The sequence below is a fragment of the Myotis yumanensis genome, unplaced genomic scaffold (assembly GCF_028538775.1).
Source record: "Myotis yumanensis isolate MYYU_CA2020_CCGP unplaced genomic scaffold, mMyoYum1.0.hap1 SCAF_2, whole genome shotgun sequence".
NCBI classification, from domain to species: domain Eukaryota; kingdom Metazoa; phylum Chordata; class Mammalia; order Chiroptera; family Vespertilionidae; genus Myotis; species Myotis yumanensis.
Window position 1 is genome coordinate 156,863,762 of NW_027223753.1, and position 23,800 is coordinate 156,887,561.

The window sequence follows — 23,800 nt, forward strand, 5'->3', positions numbered from 1 at the left end:
CCAACAAAACAAAACAAACAACAACAAAAAACATGCACACAGGTGCAGGGCTTTGAAAGGGTCTTGCAAATGAGCAGCCCTGAAGCTCAAACTTACTAGCTTTGCAGTAGCACAGCCTCTGGCAGTAAAGCTGGTTTCTCTCTGTTCCCCCAGCTTCTCGATTCTAGAGATTCTACGTTATGGAAGGGCCATATCATCCAGTGCCTGTGGGCCATTGTGAGGGCTTGGGGTTTCACTTGAAGGGTAATGGGAAGCCATTGGAGGGTTTTGAGCAGGTATGCAAAGTGATCTGACTCACATTTTACAAGGATCCCCCTGGCACCTATGAAGGCTAGTAGAGTGCCAAGGATGGACTCAGTCCCCGGGGAGACCAGTTAGAAGGCTATTGTAGTGATCCTGGAGTGAGGACCAAGCTTGTAAGAGGAAGTAATGTGTCTGGATTTGAGATATATTGTAAAAGTAGACCCAAAGGATTTGCTTAAGTATTTGAAGTCAAATAAGAGAAAAACAGTTAAGGATAATTTCAAGAGTTTTCATTTGAGCATCTAGATCAGTGGTTCTCAACCTGTGGGTCGAGACCCCTTTGAGGGTCGAACGACCCTTTCACAGGAGTCGCCTAAGACCATCGGAAAACACATATATAATTACATATTGTTTTGTGATTAATCACTATGCTTTAATTATGTTCAATTTGTAACAATGAAATTGGGAGACACCACGACATGAGGAACTGTATTAAAGGGTCGCGGCATTAGGAAGGTTGAGAACACTGATCTAGGTGATTGGAGGTGCCTCTGACATAGATGGAGAAGAATAAATTGGGGAGAAATCAAGGCATAGCAAAGGCAGGGCATGCCAGTGGATTAACAAGGGACTGGGGCAGGGGCAGAAAGGACAGAATCTTAAGTGGCCACCTGTAGCTCGAGGGGGAGGGAGGGAGGCCCTAAACTTCAAGGTCAGCCATTCAAGGACATTTTCTTGTGAAACTCTGTGGTTCAGGGAACCAGCTGTTTTTTGCATTATGCAAAGAACATTCCCAGGGCTTAGTGGAGGGCAGTCAGAGAGCAGGTTTAGCCCTACACATGTGTATCACTCCAGCACTTTGCATAGTGACTAGAACAGAGTGTGCCATATGTGAAAACTTGCTGGATTATAGCATGCATGAATAAATAATTTGATTAATAAAAAAATGAATCATGCTTTTGCACACATACCAAGGCTCCTCAAAGTCTCACTAGAACCAATAAACATATGTTGAAATATGATGATAAATGAAAATTTAGAAAGCATGATATAGGGGTCCCTATATCATGTGATTAAAACAACAACAACCTCTGATTTTCATAGAACAGAACACTTTTATTTAAAAACAAACAAATCAAAAAGTAACTCTGCCCTTGAACAAATCAGCAATAAAATCTTTTGGAAAGGAAAAAATTCAAATTTTATTAAGAATACTTTACATTACACACATATTCAATGCGAAAAAAATGTTAAGCTAAAATAGCAGCCCAGCTGGTGTGGCTCAGCAATTGAGTGTCAAACCATGAACCAAAAGGCCACAGGTTTGATTCCCAGTCAGGGCACATGCCCGGGTTGCACAGGCTTAATCCCCAGAGGAGGGCATGCAGGAGGCAGCTGATCAATGATGTTTCTCTTTCATCAGTGTTCCTGTTTCTCTATTCCTCTCACTTTCTCTCTTTGGAAAATTCAATAAAGGAAAAAATTGAAAAAGAAAATATAATAGCAACACCTTTTTTTAAAAAAAAGCTTTAATCAGAAGGAATTACAAAAAAAATAGCATAAACCTTTGCTGGTTAGATTGAATGATAAAGACACAAGTAAATGTGATATAGAGGAGTTGTTCACCAGGATTATTTCTATTCCCCGGGCTGTTAATAACTGGCTGTCCATGGGGATGTGGAAATAGCCTGGTCGTGTTAAACTGGACTTTGATTCACACAGCAGTCACTGCCCCACCCATCTCTTATATCTTTTTTTTTTCTGGCTCCTCTCACACTGATGTGGAATTGCCCGCTCCTCCAGGGCTGCTATGAACTGATCTCTGGACCAATGAACCGACACGCCTGGGGGGTTGCCTGGTTTGGATTTGCCATTCTCTGCTGGACTGTGAGTATTTCCAGCACATGCTTTATTTCTGAGAGGATGGTGATAAGGAGAGACTTTGAGATTGCCCTTCGTTGGTCCAACCTTACTAGACTGTCTGGAAACCAAACCTTGGACCTGAGAGCTAAACGGGAAACTGCTGGCACCTGAGCAAGGACAGCGGCGTCCCTTCAGAGGTGGGGAGTTACCTGCCCCTACCGGGGACAGGATGTGTCCTGTTAACCAGCTCCTGCTGGGTGAGTGCCTGCTCCTCCAGGTCTCAAATCTCATTAGCTCATTATGGTGAGGTGTCAAAGACGGCCATCTATCTAGATGGCTCCCACCAGACACTGATCTGCCTAGCTCCGCCCAAAGAGCTGCCTGGGCCAGTCTCACCTGTCCCACTGCCCCCGCTATTAGATGCACATGCAGCAAGAGGGAGGCGCAGTGGCTCTCAGCCCTGGCTGCGCATGAAAACCTCCTGGAGGAGCTTGAAAACCCAAAGCACGCCAGGACCCCAACCTCTGAGATGCCAATTCAGTTGACCTAGGGGTGGGGTCCAGGAATTTTTTTTTTTAAATTTCCAGATGATTCTAATTTGCTGTCAAGATTAAGAGTCATTGCATTAGGGAAGCAGTCCTAGATTTTGGGTGTCAGGGCCCCTTTACTCTCTCAAATTATTTAGGTTTCTAAAGAGCTTTTGTCTGTGGGGGCTACCTCTCTTGACACTCGCACTATTGGAGAGTAACACAGAAATGTCAAAATACTTATTAATGCATTTCAGATAACAATAAAAAAAAACAGTTGCATGTTAGCATTAACAGCACATTTTTTTTGGTGGGAAAAATGACTGTTTTCCTAAACAACAAAATAGTGAGAAACATGGCGTTGTTTTACATTTTTGAAAGCTTCTGCAGTGTGTGGCTTAATAGCAGACAGCTGGATTCTCATATTTGTTTTTTCAGTCCATCCGTTACAATATGTTGCTTAGGTTGAAGGATTTGAAATTCCTCACACTGATATGTGGTTGGGGGAAGAAAAAAAACTGGAATGTTTCAATAGCCTTATCTAAAGATAAGTGTGAATTTTCTTTGGTATTACCCAAAACCTGACAAGTAATATTCTGAGGGTTAGTTGCCATATGGAATCTAAAACGATGTCAACAAACTTTTCAGACTCTGTTACATTAGGATACATTACGTTGGCTTGGCTTGCATTTGGCATAAATCGTTTGCCCGTGCATGATTCTATAACATTGATTACCTGTGAAAATACTGGCTCATGGTGTTGGCCAATTTCTTTATGCAAGACTAGAAATCACATTCACTGATATTGCCACTTTAGAAAAGAACTTAAGCATTGGGATGCTATCAAGCTTGTGGGGACAAATACAAGTTTCATGATTTTTGTTGGAAAGCTCAAATTTATCACTCTCAACAAATATTGTGAGCTTTTTCCCCTCAAAGTGACAGACACCCAACTCTGAACAGCTTTTCTGTTAGTCATTTTTTCAAGTAAAAATGGTGTTCCATGAAAAATAACCAGTTCAGTGCACAACTCGAACAATTGCCCAAGTGCTTTTCCTCAAGACAACCATCCTATTTCAGTTTGCAACAAAACTGCTTTATGCATGCTTCCTTCTTGTCCTACAGAATGTTAAAAGGATGTGTACTCAAAGGTGATCATTTAATAAAATTAGTCATTCTTACTGCTCCGTCAAGGACAATCTCAAGTAAAACTGGCTTTTAAAAAAAAACTTTATTGTTGAGAGTATTATAGTATACATATATGCATTGCCCATGGACACAGATAATGGGGTGGTGAAGGCCTAGGGTGGGGTGCGAACTGGGTGGGGGGAAGAGGGAAAATCTGTAATATTCTCAGCAAAACTGGCTTTTTTCCTGCAAGTGCATAGCAGCGAGAATGTAATGACAACTAATACAGTTTAGTACCTCTGCCCTGAATTTTGTTAAGATGCCAGCAGTGTTACCTTCCACTGCCTTTGCACCATCCATTTAAATGTGAAAACAGTGAAAAGGACAAATAAATTATTAGTATTGTTATGCAAATATTTTTGCTTCGTGGACCCCTAAACCGGACCACACTTTAAGAAATGTTGGGTTTGGGGTGGGAAACTGGGTGAGGCAGGAGGGAGGAGAAAAGCTCCTCCTTGGAGAAGTCTCCTATGATCCCTCAGACACCCCGCACACACCTCCAGCTGGGAACTGCTCCTCTTTGAGGTGTTTGTCTCCGCCCAATGCCTGGGAACCAGCTGCTTTTTGTACCCCCAGTGCCTAGCAGAGCCTACAGTAAGTGCTTGAAAACCCATTGAATGAATGAAAAATGATAACAGTGAAGTTTCTACTGTGCCATGTTAGCAGGAACTATATGGGCTAATGTTTAAAGGCTTTTGAGGATCTTAGAACTCCAGGCCAGTTGAAACCTTTGATATTTCTGCAATCATCAAGTGGACGGGACTCTGGATCATGTAAATCCCCTAGACGTTCAAAATAGGAAAGGGAACTGGATCTATTGAAGGCCTGCTAGAGACAAGGCATCATGTCACATCCCCACAGCAGCAGCTAGGTGGGTAGCCAGACTCCTATCTGACAGGAATAGAGAAATTCAACAGGGTTCTTAAGAATTGTGCTTAAGAAGAGCTCCTGGGCACGTCCAGTCCACTGCGGCTTACGGAGGCTCTCCCACAGCGGTTCCACAGGCAAACCCTGAGGCTGACTGCCTGGGCTTGACCCCCAGCTTCACCACCTACTAGTTCTATGACCTTGAGTACCAGTTACTTAACTTCTCTTTGCCTCAGTTTCTTCATACAGTTTTGGAAGCACTGAATTGAGTTATATGTGTAGCAACTAGAACAGTGCCTGATGTATAGTAAGTTATCAATAAACATTAAACACTGTTATTATTACTTCCGTATCTCATTTAATCTTCTCATTCTGGGATTGGTGAAGATGTTATTAGATTACTTTACAGTTGCAGGAAGTGAGTGGCAGGTCTGCCACAGAACCCAGGTAGCCTAACCCCTTATCTGAGGCAAATTCTTGAGTTCTTGGGGGCAGCTGTTCCAGGTCACAAGCATTTTTGGGAAAAGAGAGCGTCCCCTGGGAAGAGAAGTTCATAGTAGAAGCAAGAAACTCATATTCCAAAATGATACAGACTAAAAGTAGGAATCCACTAGAGCAGCGGTTCTCAACCTGTGGGTCTCGACCCCTTTGGGGTTCGAACGATCCTTTCACAGGGGTCGCCTAAGACCATCGGAAAACACATATATAATTACATATTGTTTTTGTGATTGATCACTATGTTTTAATTATGTTCAATTTGTAACAATGAAAATACATCCTGAATATCAGATATTTACATTATGATTCATAACAGTAGCAAAATTATAGTTATGAAGTAGCAACGAAAATAATTTTACGGTTGGGGGTCACCACAACATTAGGAACTGTATTAAAGGGTCGTGGCAGCCCTAACCGGTTTAGCTCAGTGGATAGAGCGTCAGACTGCGGACTCAAGAGTCCCAAGTTCAATTCCAGTCAAGGGCATGTACCTTGGTTGCGGGCACAACCCCAGTAGGGAGTGTGCAGGAGGCAGCTGATTGATGTTTCTCTCTCATTGATGTTTCTAACTCTCTATCCCTCTCCCTTCCTCTCTGTAAAAAATCAATAAAATATATTTTTTAAATAAATAAATAAATAAATAAATAAATAAATAAAGGGTCGTGGTATTAGGTTGAGAACCACTGCACTAGAGGGTAATGAGCCCTGATGGGAAGAAGGAAGAATTTCCCGGCAGGGAGGGGAGGAGAGGTGGGAGAGGGGAATTTAACAGAGAAATGACTGATGTTGCTTAAGGGAAGATTACCGTTAAAAATCCAGTGTCAAAGCCTGAATGAACTTAACATCACTTTTCCCCAAGTATGAGATGTTCCTAAACCAATCCCCTATTATTTTTTTTTCTGTCTTTTATATTCTAGTTTTGGGTTCTCCTGGGTACCATGTTCTACTGGAGCAGGATTGAATATTAAGAATGCAGTGTCACCACAGTCCCCCCTCCCCTACAGACTCTGGATTTGGTGCTGGAACTGCTCTCTCCTAATATTCCACGCGTGCCCACAGGAACCTGAGTTCTCCCTCGAGCTGCCGAGTCAGTGGGTACGGAGTCCTTTAGGCTCTCTGGCTCCCGGAATTCTCCCCACTTGCATTTTCACCCTAGGATTCTGCAACATTTTTATGGACCGTAAGAGAGGGGGGATTTGGAAAGTAGACAATAATGTCTCCCATCCCTGTTTGTTTTAATTTGGGGGCGTAAAGGCATTCACAGGAACCTGTGCTATCCCAGTCAGCCAAGTCCGTGTTTAGACCGCAAATCGGCCTGTATTTCTCACTTCTTTCTAACCGACACCTTTAAAGACTTTCATTCATCTCAGTGTCGTCCATGTGGAAGAACTAAGGAAAAGGTGCCGAAATATATCTTTTGCCTTTTGTTCTGTGGAGACTTGGGTGATCCTTTTAATGCTACCTTGGGATCCCTTCACTCTCCAGGACAATGCCCGATCTTGAGTTAACAAAGGCTGATACTTCCTCTCAGACATTGTAGAGCAGCGGTTCTCAACCTGTGGGTCCCGACCCCTTTGGCAGTTGAACGACCCTTTCACAGGGGTCGCCTAAGACCATCCTGCATATCAGATATTTACATTACGATTCATAACAGTAGCAACATTACAGTTATGAAGTAGCAACGAAAATAATTTTATGGTTGGGTCACAACATGAGGAACTGTATTTAAAGGGCCAGAAGGTTGAGAACCACTGTTGCAGAGTGATGTATGTTTAGTAGCCTCAACCTCCCATTAGTTAAAAGTATGTAGACTTCCTGGGACAAAGCGGAGGCCCGTTATATATATTTACCAGTCTCAACTGGAAACACCTTTCAAATAGAGGAGATGCAAGCCAGCTGTTAGCTAGGGGATTTGTGGGGATTTGTGTTTACTGTCAAAATATTTCTCTTCTGAACTGTTTCTGGCCCTGAAGGAAGTTCATGTAATTCAACATCTGTCTTATAAAAAAAGAGGGCTTTTACATATGTTCATTTTCTCTTGTTGTTATTCCTGGGAATTGAAGTTTAGGAGATGAGGACTTGATAGGGCCGGTTTCCTCTTGGACCCCAGTAACCCTGCTGTGCAGTTAAATGGTGAGAACTTCTATGTTTACCTTTACTTTTTGCTCCTGCTGCACTTAGGACCAGAAGTGGTCATGGAGCCGCTGCTCCTCAAGTCCTTTGCCTCCTGTGCTTGGAAACACCTCTGACTCCAGCTACCAACTGTCTCCTATGAAGAAAATGTGCCTGTCACTTTAAGGTCCTACTCCCGGCCCACTCAGTACCAGGGAGTGCCCCAATACCATGCCCCGACCAGGTTCCTGTGCCTCAGGCTGAGCCCTGGGACAGGGAGAGACAAGAGAGGAGCAGAGGGCAGCCTCCGCTGTACACCCGGGGATAAAGCTGAGGCCGCAGCCTGACTCATGATTCCCAGGATCAAATTCCCTAAATACAAGCTCATGTCCTGACACATATCCAGCTTGACCTGCCCCTGGCTCACCTAATCTTCCAGGACAGGGCTTGGGTGTCAGGATAAATGACACCTACACTTGGCTGACAAGGTTCTGTCTATGGTCTTTTAGAAGAGGGGAGGAGAGAGGAGAAAGTTATTCCGGGCAAAGCTTTGACAGGCCTCTCTCCCGTCTCCCTTTCCATATCTCTCCCGTGTTCTGGTGCCTTCTCTTCCACTGCTGACTAGGTTTTCCATTGTCCTCGTGCTCTCCACTGGCTGAGCAAACGCTGCCCACTCCTGCCTTCCCCTCCAGGGCTTCATGCTTCACACACAAAATTCCATCCTCCTCGTGATTTGATCTCCGCTAGATAGAAGCAAAACCTTTTTGAAAACTAATTCATACTAAGGGGTGAGTGACAACTAGTCGCCACTCTCTTCATCTTCTCTAGAGGTTTTTCCTTGGTAACTGAAATGTATCTCTAGTTGGTGGAACCGGAGTCAGCCCTGGGAGCAGAAAAGAGCTATTGTGAGGCAACATGGCCCACCTGCTGCTCCTTAAATCTTACCTCCTGCTTCTCTACCAGGAAGTGACTATAAAGAGAATGAGTCTTCAGATAGCAGCTGCCCCCACCCCCACCCCCGGGCGCACCTAGCTTCCTATGTGGAGCCTCAGCCTCATCCTTCATAGAAGGTGCCAGTGCCACTGCAGATGTACATGGACAGGCTCTGCTTCTCCCAAAGGCAAATAAGGCCCTGAACCCACTATGTCCAGGCCCCAACACTTGGGAAGGACACCCTTTTCGGCTAAGACAGACCCGGACCTGAAGATTCCCCTACAGAAGGTCCAGCCATTCAGGACTTCTGTTATTCCTGCTAACATCAAGGCAGCTTCTGCTCTGCCCAGTTCCTGCTTCCACCCCCTCTCTGCCTTCCCAGGAAGCCCAGCCTTGCCCCTCTTCCTTCTGGCATCTGACACTAGAAAGGGGATTCACAGTGAGACCCAGGCTACTATTCAGGATGAGGCCCAGGCCCAGCCTCACCAAAGACACCTCCACCCCACCAGTCCAGGAAGGGGAAAGAGAGTGGGAGAGACTGGTTGCTGGGCTTCAGACACACCCAGACCAAGCCATCTTGTGAAACTTCCCACTTCTCCAGCATCTGCTCCCCTGCTTATCAAGTCAGCGAGGAAAAAGTATTACCTAGCACCAGAAATGTGTCAGACTAACTCTGGGGCAGGTTTTACCTGATTGCAACACCAGCGGGTCATTCCTGGGCCGTTTCCTCCCCAGCTTGCTACTCAGGCTCCTGGCAGGCTGGCTGCTTACACTGAATGTTAGAAAGCCTGCTGCTCATAGTATCAGGTCTGTAGCTTTTTTTCCATCCGCTGGAATAAATAAGAACTGCTTCCATTCTAAGCAGCAGATCAGGTACTCTCCAGACACCCATAAAGAAAAGAAGGAATAATAATAGTCATGTGAGTTTGAAACTCTAATCTCTCTTTTCCACCCCAACCACAACCAACCTGATTGACAAGCTGGGCTGAGGCTGAGGAATTGGAAACTGAGCTGGTTCCTCGTTTCTATTGACTGAACCATTTCCTTTCTCCTTCTGTCTATAGCATTTCCTTGTTTCTCTTCCCTGCTTCACCTCACCCAGATCCTTATCGTGTCCTATACCCGAGACCAAATCAAAGAAGAAACCCAGAGGAGGCCAATTGTAAGCTATTCAGTTTGCTTTCATGTGTGACATTTTTTTTTTTTTTTCAAATTAAAGAGTCACATTTATTGCAAATCCGGGACTATGAGGGGGCATTTCGTTCTCTCAATTCTCATAGTCTATGTGTGACATTTTTATGATAAGGCCCAAGTGGCCATATCCAATGAGCACAGCCAAAAGAAATCTTGGAAAAAGGCAAGATTCCTGAGGAATTCGTACTTCCCAGATTCTTCTCCAACCCTCTCTCCTCCCATCCCCCCACCAACTCCCAACACATACCCACACCCACACACACTCACATACACTCACACCCACATACACTCACACACACTCACACACACACACACACACACACACACTCACATACACTCACACCCACATACACTCACATACACTCACACACACACACACACACACACACTCACATACACTCACACCCACATACACTCACATACACTCACACACACTCACACACACTCACACACACACTTAAAGAAGACAAATGGGATTAAAGGGAAATGGTGCCATCATGCCCTACTTTCTCATGGCCTCTACTCTGAGTTCCTCTTTAAAAAAGAAAAGGGGGGAAGCCCCTGACACTAAGAAGCTAGCCTGGCCCCCACAACTAGGTCATGCTGTTCTCCTATTAGATATAAACAATCTCATAGGATCCCAACCTCAGATAAGGTTCCTCTGTGACCAAGATAAACGGAGGCAAAGCAAGGCCACTTCACAATTCTGTGTAAGCGCAGACAGACACAAGGTCACCATGCCCCCCACCAAGTGCTGCACACCCTTTCTTGGCTGAAACGAGTGGCTACTATGTGTTTGCCTATTTCAGGTCTGGTTTCCTGCTAGTCCCTATGAATTAAATGTACTGAGATGCACAGCCACAGAACTGTCCCCGCTTTCTGACAGTACCCCATAGAAAGCACATCTTGCTTCCTCAGACCCTCCCCAAATGACCCGACCCAAGCCCAAATGCTATCATAGGTTCTCTCTAACTCCCTTGGCCTGAGATACCTCACTGTTCCTCATGGTATGCTCTCCCTCACTGCAATGAGTCATGACCCCAATTTATTTATCTGCAGATGTGTTCCTGGGGGTCTTTGGTTGAAGGACATGACACTCTCCAATCACCCACCCTTGTTTCCTCTCTTTGTGTATTTGTCGTCTATTGCCATGAAGTGGTTAAGAACAAGAGCTTTGGAGTCACATACCTGGCTCCAAACCCCAGCTCCGCATGGCTTTGGCAGTCACTTGGCCTCCCAGCAACTGCTTCAGGGAAACATGTCTATCCTCACACAGATCTGGGAGGGTCCCACCAGATATGCAAAGTGTGCATTAGAATGGCTAACAGCCTGTAAGAGATACCGACAGGAAGATATACCATAAATCTGTTCTGAAGAACTCTACTTGGCTCATAATCCCTAGGAACATGCCAACTAATGTCATCTTGCTTCAATTTATTGCAGTAAGTTTAATGACCAAATATATTGGTCCAAATTAACTGGCCCTCAAACAATAGTTATGAGTAATAGCTTTTCAGCAAAACTCCTACTCCATAGTGGAAGAATGTACTAAGGTCATGAAGATAAGACATTTTAGCGCATACATCTCAAGTTCTGTGTTGTTGTTGTTTTAATCCTCACCCAAGGATATGTTTTTATTAATTTTAAGAAAGAGAGGGGGAGAGAGAAAAAAATAAACTTTGATCAGTTGCCCCCTGCACAAGTCCTGACAGGGGACCGAACCCACTACCCAGGTATGTGCCCTGACCAGGATTCGAACCCACAACCTTTTGGTGTACAGGACGATGCTCCAATAAACTGACATACCCAGCCAGGGTTCTGTGTATTATTTTTAGCTACAAATGAGATCTCTGCCCATGCTGCCTTCACAGAAAAATCTCATAATCTCCTGACAATGGAATATTCCGAGGGCAAACACACACACACACACACACACACACACACACACACAAATATTGGAGTCAAGAGAGACCTGGGTTCAAGTCTTATCTTTTCCTCTCACTGACTTTAGGGAGTTACTCACTTGAATCTGTTTTTTCTTTGCAGTACATATATACCTACATTTTTATTGGAAAGTTACAATAAAAAACACACACAAGGAAATTGACTAATAAGCTAGCACTCAATTATTGTTATGCCCCACCCTTCACCAATCTCTCCCCCAAGGTCCAAAGTTACACACTCACATACACACACCACACACACGTGCACACACGCCACACACATACACACAAAGTACAATTTTATTTGCATTTTCAACTTCAACAGCTGTCGGTGGAGCAATGGAGCCTTTGCCCTTACAGGCAGGGTCCCTGGGGAAGGGCCTCTTGGCCACATCCTTGCGAATGCTTTCAAAACTCATCAGGCCTTCTCAGCAGGTACAAGACTGTCTTCAGGGTACCTACACCAATCAAGGAGGCAATCGCTTAAATATATAAGGTCCTAAGAAATAGAGTTTTTAAAAGAAGTTTTGGAATGTGACTGCAAAATAAATGATGAAACGTACCTGCCTGTGGCCCATATTGAGGAGCATGGTAATGGCTTTTGAGAGCGACTGTGTATGTGTAGGACTTGGGGAAAGGTTTCGAGTCTGGCAGAAAATGTCTCATCTCACCCAAGAGTCCACTCACAGAGCATTTGGGTGCCCCCAGGAAACCTGTCTGATAGAAGCTTGAGTAGAAGTGAGGGCATTAAGGGCAAAAAAAGAAAACAGAGAGGATGTCTGGGAAAAGGTCAGAGACCGAATGAGAATGGGACATACTCTTTAGGGCCCTGAAGATACCTTTTCCAGGAACTAGGACCAAAATATAGCTTCAGGAAAACTACAGCAAAGAATGAGAGAAGCCTAGATGAAGGAAATATTGTATAATGATCTTGTGGACAGGAGACCCGAGTCTGTGTCCTGAGTCTGCCACTTACTAGCGGAGGAACTTCTGGCAAGTCCCCCACCAGTTTTTAACCCCCACTTCCTCATCTACCCTGCTTATCTCAAGGTTCAACAGGATCAATAGAGTGCATGTAAAAACACTACAAGCCATAGAGTGCGATGCATGGTAGTGTGAGAAAAAACACAATGAAATCTTATAGAACAGTCTTCATGCTCAGTACTGTGATGTCCAAATAGACTCCATCCATATAATCCTTAGCAATTATGGCAGGCACATCTACAGTTCTCAAAAACCATGGCCTCTTAGTGGCAGTTAATGGGAAGTACACAGGGGAGGAATTAGGGGAAAGCTCTGCTCCAAGGAGACCGAACTCCCCTGCTTGGGAGAGCAGCTGCATGCCTCCAGCCAGTCCCTGGGCTTCAATCCCATGAGGTCAGTGGCACAGTGAGGAAATAAAGGTCTTAAAAAAATTATCTTGCCCTAGCCTGTTTGGCTCAGTGGACAGAGTGTCAGCCCTCAGACTGAAGGTCCCAGGTTTGATTCTAGTCAAAGGCACACACCTCAGTTGTAGGCTTCTCCCGGTCCCTGGTCGGGGCACGTGCAGGAGGCAACCAATCGATATGTCTCTCTCACATTGATGTTTCTCTCTCTGTGTCTCTCCCTCTCCCTTCCACTCTCTAAAAATCAATGGGAAAATATCCTTGAGTGAGAATTAACAAAACAAAAAATGTTTTAATTATCTTCCACCTCAAGAATGAGTCATTTAAATGACTTGGACATTATGTTGGTTGAAAGAATTATAAGGATTATCTGAAGAATAGTAATAGACATAGTATAGTGATTACTAACATTTAAAAAATGCAGATGAAGATGGCGGCATAGGTAAACACCGGAGATTGCTGCCGCAAACAACCACTTCAAAAATACAACTAAAAGACGGAACGGACATCACCCAGAACCACAGGAAGGCTGGCTGAGGAGAGATTCTTCAACTAGAAGGAAAGAGACAGCATTCCGAGGCTCAGAGGAGGCGCAGTGTGGAAAATACAAAGGTACCGAGGTGCGCGAGAAAGCGGGCTGGTGGCTGAGGGCGCGGTTGTCGTTTTCAATCGGGAGGGAGTCTCAGACTCTGAGCTCCAGATCCGGGCGAGTCTCTAGGGACTCAGATTCAAATGGGAGAAGCGGGATTGTCTGGCATCAGTTGGAACGTGAGGGCAGCTTTCTCTCCGAGGTTTGCAGCGGTTGCTGGGGTTCTGAGAAGCAGAGCCTCTGGGAATGGGACTGAGAGCAGCCATAACCACTCCCTCCGCCCACCCTGTTGATCCCCTGGGACCCGCCCCACCCAAGCCCTGCACAGAGCCATTTGCCGGATAGCCTCAGGCAAAGGCTAGATTAGCACCTCTCCAGAGGACAGAAGTTTTCCCACTGCAGATACAGCTGATTCTCACAGCCAGTCTGCCTGGTGGTCAAATCCCTCTAGTATTAACTACAACAATCAAGGCTTAACTAGAACAAGACTTCGCACAAAGACCACAAGGGGGTGCACCAAGAAAGCATAAAAAATGCGGAGACAAAAAAACATGACAGAAATGGAGGATATAGAGCTAAAAAACGCAATTTTGAGGGCTTTCAATAATGTGCTAGAAGCTGCCAATAAACTTGATGAGAGCCTCACGAAATCTAATGAGACCCTCGATGTTGTGATAAAGAAACAACTAGAAATTAAGCATACACTGACTGAAATAAAGAATATTATACAAACACCCAACAGCAGACCAGAGGAGCGCAAGAATCAAGTCAAAGATTTGAAATGCGAAGAAGCAAAAAACACCCAACCAGAAAAGCAAAATGAAAAAAGAATCCAAAAATACGAAGATAGTGTAAGGAGCCTCTGGGACAGCTTCAAGCGTACAAACATCAGAATTATAGGGGTGCCAGAAGATGAGAGACAGCAAGATATTGAAAACCTATTTGAAGAAATAATGGTAGAAAACTTCCCCCACCTGGTGAAAGAAATGGACTTACAGGTCCAAGAAGCGCAGAGAACCCCAAACAAAAGGAATCCAAAGAGGACCACACCAAGACACATCATCATTAAAATGCCAAGAGCAAAAGACAAAGAGAGAATCTTAAAAGCAGCAAGAGAAAGAGACTCAATTACCTACAAGGGAATACCCATATGACTGTCAGCTGATTTCTCAACAGAAACTTTGCAGGCCAGAAGGGAATGGCAAGAAATATTAAAAGTGATCAATACCAAGAACCTACAACCAAGATTACTTTATCCAGCAAAGCTATCATTCAGAATTGAAGGTCAGTTAAAGAGCTTCACAGATAAGGAAAAGCTAAAGGAGTTCATTACCACTAAACCAGTATTAGACGAAATGCTGAAAGGTATCCTTTAAGAAGAGGAAGAAGAAAAAGGTAAAGATACAAATTATGAACAACAAACATGCATCTATCAACAAGTGAATCTAAGAATCAAGTGAATAAATAATCTGATGTACAGAATGAACTGGTGATTATAATGAATCAGGGACATAGAAAGGGAATGGACTGACTATTCTTGGGGGGGAAAGGGGAGTGGGAGATGCGGGAAGAGACTGGACAAAAATCGTGCACCTATGGATGAGGACAGTGGGTGGGGAGTGAGGGCGGAGGGTGGGGTGGGAACTGGGAGGGAAAAAAAAGAGGAACAAATGTAATCTGAACAATAAAGATTTAATTTAAAAAAATGCAGATGCTTTGTTAATAGCTGAAAATGCACAGGGAGTTCCCCCATGGTAGTAACTGTATGTCATTTCCATTGACTGAGAAATGGAATTCTCAAATATGGATTTTCAAGTTCCTTGCACATAGTCTCTTGCTTTATCCTCCTCAACCATAGCCAGGGACCCACAGCCTCCAAGTTGAGGACCCCAGGACTGGGGGTTGGTCATTACAACGGTTCAGTCTGTATGTTGTGATAATTAAGAAAATTGGAGCAGAGTGCCAAAGAAAGATTCTGCAGAAAAGAGAGAGAGAAGAGCAAAGAGGGGAGAAAAGTGAAAACCATCATTCTTTCTGTGCTAATAAAGAAAACGGAAACACTTACTTGTCCCTACAGAGTTAAAGGTAACCCAAGCCAGCCCGAGGTAAACCTATCATGTCTATAACATGTATTTCCCCATCAATTCTCCTTCCCCACTTGGGTGGTGACTGCTATCTTTCTTGGGATTCCCATTCCCTCCCTCTCCCCATTTGGTTGGCACCCATTCATGCTAAAATTTAACAAAGTGTCACATAATAATGATGGATTGAGAAGCCCCAGGGCACAGTTGCACAATCCTTGCTTAAGAAACCCACATCTACATTATTTACATGTCCATTCACCTATGCAAACCAAGTATTTTTCTTTCTGACTAAGTACCCATCTCCTATTACCTTCCCTAGATTATCCTCCCATGCCCCCACCCCCGCCCCAGGAAGCTCAGCAGTGCCTTCTCTCCCAAATCACTGCCACTACTCAAGTCCCTGCCATGACCCCACCTTCCTTCGAAATGAAAGGCTTCCAAACCATGGGCTCCACGCCTTTCTGTCCTACAACCTACCAGGTGTGCCCCTTAGGCCAGCCCTACTGGTCCCCTGACTGATCACAAGAAGGGAATAGGCACACGACGATGAAGAGAACAAAACCATGATGTGGCAGAGGAGACCAGAGGCACAGGCACTTGCCACAGGCCTGGAGCGGCTTCCACAAGGTGGCTGGACACAGGAAGAGCAGGGGAGGAACCAAAAATGAGGAAGAGGGGGAGTGGGAGGGCTGGTCGCCTCTGTTTTGTTTTTAAGCTGTTCAGGATTATGGATACTGAAATCAACACATCTGTAGGCCTCACACAACAGTATACAAGATTGAGCACCCAAAGCTTTTTTATATTTTACTGCAGAGGTATTTTCGATGTATTATTAGTCACTATGTAATTTGTAAACTGCTCATTCATACCCTACATGTACAAAATCATTTTACAAAAATTATTGAAAAAGTAGTAGATAAGGTGTCTTCTGCTGGGATCTTACTGGAAGGTGTATCCGGGCAGGTGACAGGATTAGCAGCAGCAGCAGCCAGTGCTGTGGCTGCCTCTCCATCTGGCCCTGTCCTCCCGCCACCTCGTAAATTCCCAAGTCCACTGCATCTTGGTTCTTCACCTTTCTCCCCTCTTCTCCCGCTGTCTTCTCACTGGGACCAGCCTCTTCACAGATGGCCATGCAGGATAAACGAGGAATAGAAATACATCTTCGTACCTTTCTCCCTCCAGGGAGAACAATTCTGGTTCTCTGGGACATTCAGCAATCTTATTTCCAGTGGACTTTTTTATCCCACAATGAACCACTTCAAACTTAAATAAATCTCCTTCAATTAGAGTTCTCAAGTAGCCTGCATGAGAGCTTTTGAGTCTTCCTTTTACACTTAGTCCTTCAAGCATCTATTACAATATTTTAACCTTTGTGATCAAAACAACTAAGAACGCTGTTTTGTTACTATTGTGTTATGTTCCATCTCACCAGGAGCTCTACTAAGAAAATACAAAAAGGAAAAGTTCAGCTCGATAATCAGCTGCAGCACGTTCTTAATGTGTGCTACTAGGGGAAGTCTCTAGGCCAAAATTATTGCAATCAGATATCCAGTTCTTCCGAACATCACCAGACAATCCAGGGTCATGGGCCAGACCAGAAATCCACCGTGATGTTGACATATAAAGGATTGTAATCCACGGATAGTAATTTATAAACACAACTGTTCAATCCATCTGTCCTCCATACTCGTGACACCTGATGTAAGAGCTTCATCCTAAAGATAAAAAGAGCAAATGTGTAAGACAAGAATTTAACATAGCCAAAACCGGTTTGGCTCAGTGGATAGAGCGTCGGCCTGCGGACTGAAGGGTCCCGGGTTCGATTCCGGTCAAGGGCATGTGCCTGGGTTGCGGGCACATCCCCAGTGGGAGATGTGCAGGAGGCAGCTGATCGATGTTTCTCTCTCATCGATGTTCCTAGCTCTCTATCTCTCTCCCTTCTTCTCTGTAAAAAATCAATAAAATATATTAAAAAAAAAAAAAAAAAAAAAAAAAAAAAAAAAAAAAAAAAGAATTTAACATATATTTCCATCGCTTTTTGCCTTGCCACAGAATTTCTCAAAAGCATCTTGGTAAATTATTATACCCATTGGTTTTCTTACTGCAAAAAAGTTTATTGTTCCCACGTAAGGTAACAGACATCAATGACAGCCATGTGTTCCTGTGCCTGACTCCATGTGAGACCCTGGAGACCAATGATGAAGTGTCATGTAATAATGACACTTGCATACAGTGAGCCTCTAGCCTATGGACAGAGGATGTACAGGTACAATATACACTGATACAGTGTGGTATGTGTCATCCCCTGCTAACAGATCCTTGTATAGGCTTCAGGGGATCTATGAATCCTCCACTGTTGTTGGGGAAATTGCGTCTGTATGCAGGGAGTGTACACAGCTTTCCTAAGAATCTCAAACAAAGTAAGAATGTACGGAGAGCAGGATGAATTAAGGGCACCTCACTTCACGATGGAGTCTGGAGAGGGGTTGCAGAGAAGGAAAATTTGAGGCTTAAAAGAGGAGAAATTCACTACATGAAGAAGGTGAGGCAAAGGACTCCCAGGAAGAGAAACCACCCTGGGCAAGATGCACAGACATGCAAACAGCAGAATGCATTTGAAGAAGAACAAGCAAGTGTGTGGCCGGAGCCTGGGATGTGGGTAAAGTGGGTGGTGAACTGAGCTGGTCCCAAGAGCCCAGCAGAGAAAAGCAATCCACTTCAGTGACAGTAACAATGTGGATGGAGATCAGAAGCACAATGTTGAGCTAAATAAAGTCAGGAGAAGATAATACAGCAGGATTTCACTTATTGAAAATTGAGAAACATGTAAATTAAACCGTCTTTTGTGTAGGGATACAAATATATGGAAAAAGAAGAAAACCAAGAAATGGCACAAATAATTATAATTATCACAAAATTTCAGGAAATTGTTGTCTCCTGTCATGGGGGGCAGATATGGGGAGAGCCACAAAGGCAACAGGCATACATTGAGTGAGGGACACCACTAGTGTTCATGGTATCAAGAATCTTCAGATTTTTCATATAATTTATAAGTATTCTTCTTTATCTATTCAATATTTTTTTTAAAGAGAAAGATGCATGCCTATGAACAGAGACTAGTAAGACAAAGGGAAAACAGAAATATTTATTTTGTTAAAGTGGTGGATTCTAACAAAAAGGCTAAAAGCCCACTAATATTGTTTTAAAATGTAGACTTCAGAGGGGTGGAGGCAGGCTAGAAAGGGTCAATGGGGGGGGGGGGGGGGGGGGGGACATGTGTAAGACTTTCAACAATTAAGATTTAAAAAGAAAAATGTAGACTTCAACAAAAGGGCCAAAAGCCCTTTAATGCTATTGGAAAAGTTAGGGGAGCTCAGTTGGTTGAAGTGTTGTCCATACACCAAAAAGGCTGTGGGTTCGATTCCCTGTCAGGGCACATACGCAGGTTGTGTATTCAATCCGTAGTCGGGGCTCCTTGGGGAGGCAAGTGATCGATGTTTCTCTCTCTCTCTCTCTCTCTCTCTCTCTCTCTCTCTCTCTTTCTCCTTTCCTCTCTCTACAAATCAATAAAAACATATCCTCTGGTGTCTGTTTGAAAATTACCCAATAAAAAGCTTTGAACGAAATAAACTGGCTCATCTGATCGGATTCCGCAGCATCCAATATTGACAGAAGGAACTAAGCAGGTAGCCGGCAAGGCTCGGAAGCCAGGACTTACCGCCCTACGTTCACCTCATTGCCTCGGTCTCTAGTGTGGAAGATCATTGTATATTTACCCACATCAGGCATCGGCCGGATTATTTTCATTCTATGAAGTTCAACCCTAGAAAAAGAACACAGGTTGTTAAAGAAAATTCTAGTCTACTTACTTACCACTAGGCACTTAAACAGAATCATTTGTAAAAATTTATACACAGGTGCACACACACTCAGAGTCACACATAGCTTGCTTATCTGCATATTAAAGAAAGAATTTTCTTAGAATGTTGGGCCTCAGGCAGTAAGTCCATCAAAAAAAATCACACTTAACATTTACTTCTGGGGTACAAAGGAGATATGTCAATTTATAGTGTGTCATTTCCCAAAAGCAACTGATCAAGTACATGATTAAAGGTATATAAATGTCTAATCACTATGTTGTACACCTTAAATTAATATAATATTGTATGTCCATTGTAATTGAAAAATATTTTTTAAAGTGTGACAAATAGAAGAATCAAGTCTCTTAGGATCCCAATTTACTTAGCACTTCCTCCTTTTTCCAAAGTAATGACAAGCTATAAAGCCCTAGGTTCAAATCTAGACTTTGTTCTTTACAATCTTGGTAAGTCGGTTCATTGTTCTAGGTCTTGTTTCCAATCTATAAAATATCCAGGGTGTTATAGAGGTGATCAGACAGGCTCAAATGAGAGAGTCCACAGGAGCATGCTTTGCAAACCCCAACGTAATATATAAGTGCAAAGAAGGGTGGTGACTGCTGCACAGGTGAGCCAAAAAATATTTAGTAAATAAATCTCAACCAACTTTTATGTTAAAATCATCTAGTCATCCATGGCATTGGTTGAGAATCATTCTGAAGGCCCTGATGTTCTTATCAAACAAAAGCAAAACTTGGTGCTCCCCTGGACCTTGCAGCCAAGGAGCGGTGGGATAAAGGACAGTGATGATACACGATCAGTGCAAAATTCTACTAACCATCCATCTGGGCAGCAAAATGGACTTGGGGAAGATGATGGATGTCGTTTACCTCTAGCCTTCGCCACTCTTGCCCTGAAATCGAGTGGACACCCTCTGTCCACTTCAAAAGCCCCGGCCACATAGGCCTTGAAGAGCTGTTGCCGTCACATGGCCACTCCTATGGAGACTTTGGTCAGGGAAATCCACTCCCCTCCTGCCATAAACATCCCAGACTCCAAGCCTACACATGGGGACAAGACCAGCAGGGAGCCTTGGCTTCTTTAGGCTGAAGCAAGGGGAAAGTCTGGCAGTCACATATACGTTAATTCAGAACCGCAGCTGACAGAGTTCCTTCCCAAGAGACAACGGCAGGAGGAAAGGGGGTCCCCAGGAAGGCCTTGTTATTATAAGTCTAAAGACTCTGGCCCCAGCCTGCCAGCATGGCTCAGTGGTTGAGCACTGACCTGTGAACCAGGAGGTCACAGTTCGATTCCAGGTCAGGACACATGCCTGGGTTGCAGGCTCGACCCCCAATGTGGGGCGTGCAGGAGGCCACCGATCAATGATTCTCTCTCATCATTGATGTTTCTATATCTCTCTCCCTCTCCCTTCCTCTCTGAAATAAAAATACATATTTTGTTAAGATACTGGCCCTAGGCTCTTGAATAATTACTTATCTCTGGGAGGTAGGGATGCTAATAGCTATCTGGCTACGAAACCCTGCTCAGGGGAGGGAGCTGAGAGAAGAGGTCAGATATATTCTCCCTGAAGCCCTCAGAGCAGAGAGCAGTCCAGGAGAACCTGAGGGTAATGCTAGAAGCCCGGAGATCGGCCTGGGCGGCAGGCCGCAGCTGCTCCCAGGGTATGCGGGGCTGGCTAATGCCTAACTGAGAAGACCTCTAGGCCAGTTTCAGGTGTGCAGCTCCACAGGCTGCTGGCACTCCCTGCCCTGAGCACTGGGAACTGGGCAGGATTCCCTGGGGTCTGAGAGAAAGCACAGGCTTATAAGGAGCCCTCTGGCCACTTTCCTCAAATTACAGCTTTGCATTCACTGGTGAGACCCTTCTCAGTGAGCAGTGCTCACTGACAAGTCCACAGAGACCTCCGTCAACACTGCAGGCCCCTAACACCCTCGAGCCAGGAGCAGGCCACCTTCCATCATTTCCACACTGCCAGGGTCAAAGAGCAATCTGGGCATCTTCCCTCCGCCCCTGACACCCTTTACGCCCAAATCTGCAGCCTTGTGCCCTGCTGGACTGGCATCTATAGGAACTATAATACACAGGTTTCCAGAGCCATCACTGACCACAGAACCCCGTAAAGGGGACCTGTCTCTGTTGTTCACCTGAGTCTGAGGTCATCGTCTTCGCCTCCCCATCCCCAGTAGTTGTTAGAGAATCCATTCACCTTGAAAAATTGCTCTCGGCTTAGGGCAGTAACACCCCCAAAATATCCGTTGTATCGCAACCTGGAGCAGAAGAGAGGAGAGAAAAGGTAAGAGCATTAGCGCAAAGGCTTTTTGTTCTCCACAGACACTGGAGAAGTCTCTGATTCGGGGCCGGCATTCTAGGAACACTTGAAGACCATGCACTCCACCCATCCATTCCTGCTGGGCACCCGCCTCCTGACATTCCTGGCCTTGCCTGTCTGGCCTCCATTCCTGTCTAGACAAGTGCTCACATCTCCTCGCTAAGCAATGGTGCCACCCACCTGTTATTGTTAATGTTTAATGTTTGTGTGCAGAGGTCTACAGAAGTACCTGTAAGTGCACCATACCATAGGATGTGGATGACAGATTTCATCCCATGTGCCAATCCAATGAGTAGCTGTAGCTACAAGGCACTGGGTTAAAAAGAATTCTGAAGCTGCACCCAGGTTCAGCATGAATAAGTGTCATAGAGAATATACTGGTATTTTTACTCCCACTTTGTTTTGGGTGGGGGTAGAGCAGGAGACAGTTCCTGCTCACACGTTGTGTGCAAATTTCCACTTCCAGCGTGCAAAGCTCCATCTCAGTGTCTGTTCCTGAAGAACCCAATACACCTCAACTAACCTGATGTTTCTGGTTTGAGCAGTTAGGTAGATGATAGTGGCTTTCACAGAAACAGAGTATACAGAACAATAACTAGGTTTTGAAAGGAAGACAGTAAATTATGTTTTGAATAAGTGGAGTCTGAAATATATTAGAACTCAGATCTGCAAATAAGACTCTTTTCAGCCTGGCCAGTGTTGCTCAGTGGCTGAGTGTCAACCTATGAACCAGGAGGTCACGGTTTGATTCCCGATCAGGACACATGCCCGGGTTATAGGCTCAATCCCTAGAAGGGAGCCTGCAGGAGGCAGCCTGTCAATGACTCTCTCATCACTGATGTTTCTATCTCTCCCTCTCCCTTCCTCTCTGAAATCAATTAAAAAAAAAATTTCTTTAAAAAAAAAAAGATTCTTTTCAGTTTTAAAAATAAAGCTATGGAGAAGAGGGTAAAGGGGAGATAAATGATGGTAGAAGATTTGAGGTGATGAACACATAATACAATTTACAGATGATGTATTGTAGAATTATACACTGAAACCTATATAATTTAATTAACCAATGTCACCCCAATAAATTCAATAAAAAGGAGATGAATTTGGTTCAGAACTTCTTACAGCCAGAAGAAAAAGGAGGACACATTCAATCCCCTGATTCACATTAGGAAAACCTGCCAGTTACTCAAAAAAAGACAAAGGCTCTCCGATAGTTATAAAAGAAATGTCTGGCCAGTTACAATAGCAAGTCCAAACAGCAATATTTGTACAGGGGCTGTTTTTGTTTTTGTTTTTATTTATTTATTTTTATTGATTTTAGAAAGGAAGGGATGGAGAGAAATAGAAACATCAATGATGAGAGGATCATTGATCAGCTACCTCCTGCACGCCCGCTTCTGGGGATCGAGCCCAAAATGTGGACATGTGCCCTGACTGGGAATCGAACCGTGAGCTCCTCGTTCATAGGTTGAAGCTCAAACACTAAGCCACACTGGCCAGGCCAGGAGCTGTTTTTAGAGTGAGTAGCCTCTGATGAAATCCATGATTGTGACATGGAAGTTTTATTCAAAATCAATTCCCAGCAGCAATGCCCAAGAACTCTGTTTTTTTGTGGTCCAGCCTAACATAAAATCTAGAATTCCAACAAAAGGCCTGCCCTTAAAACAATCCTGTTATTTACACTGGAAAAATAAATCCTGTGCAATTGTAATTTCTCACCACAGATGTTTACTTAGTATCTATGTCAAGAGTTCGACATACAGGTATTCTGAGCTGTAGATAGTGCCAACATATCCATACACAAGTGAACAGATGGTTTTACATGTTCATGAAAATACACGGTGCCCAACCATGATACGCTGCTTTCTTCAGGGCCAAGGTGGTTCAGAGATCAGAAGACAAAACCTCCAGATAATGAGATTCAGATCCGTGATTCTCTTCCAGAACCTCCCCAGCCCCGTGGCCCTACCGCAACTGCCCTCATTCAGGCACATGGCATCTTCACCCTCTCACAGCTTTTTCTCCTCCTCCTTCCCCCAGTCCTTACCAAGTGCTCATAGTTAAATTTGTGAAAGTTAAGTGCAAAATTGGTGCAACTCCACTGTAGCTGTATCCCCACCAGCACACAACAGGGAGCCCTTTGAGCGCAGGCACCGCGCCTATTCAAAGTGGT

The 23,800-nt window shown here is 44.3% G+C and overlaps 2 protein-coding genes across 5 annotated transcripts in view; one reads left to right on the top strand and one right to left on the bottom strand.

Annotated features, from left to right (window-relative positions):
- Positions 1-9,468, top strand: part of UPK1B (uroplakin 1B) — a 33,398-nt gene extending 23,930 nt beyond the window's left edge. For 2 of the 3 annotated variants that reach the window (XM_070406242.1, XM_070406243.1), the window contains exons 7-8: positions 2,047-2,130; positions 6,104-9,468. In XM_070406242.1, coding sequence (XP_070262343.1) covers positions 2,047-2,130; positions 6,104-6,154 — 135 coding nt within the window. In that variant the 3' untranslated portion in view covers positions 6,155-9,468. The remainder of the gene's footprint in view (positions 1-2,046; positions 2,131-6,103) is intronic. The other variant, XM_070406244.1, reaches the window with a different exon arrangement.
- Positions 9,469-16,204: 6,736 nt separating this feature from the next.
- B4GALT4 (beta-1,4-galactosyltransferase 4) overlaps positions 16,205-23,800 on the bottom strand; it is a 29,341-nt gene continuing 21,745 nt past the window's right edge. The window contains exons 5-7 of one of the 2 annotated variants that reach the window (XM_070406245.1): positions 21,449-21,571; positions 19,145-19,249; positions 16,205-17,141 (exon numbers count right to left, since the gene is read on the bottom strand). In XM_070406245.1, coding sequence (XP_070262346.1) covers positions 17,009-17,141; positions 19,145-19,249; positions 21,449-21,571 — 361 coding nt within the window. In that variant the 3' untranslated portion in view covers positions 16,205-17,008. The remainder of the gene's footprint in view (positions 17,142-19,144; positions 19,250-21,448; positions 21,572-23,800) is intronic. The other variant, XM_070406246.1, reaches the window with a different exon arrangement.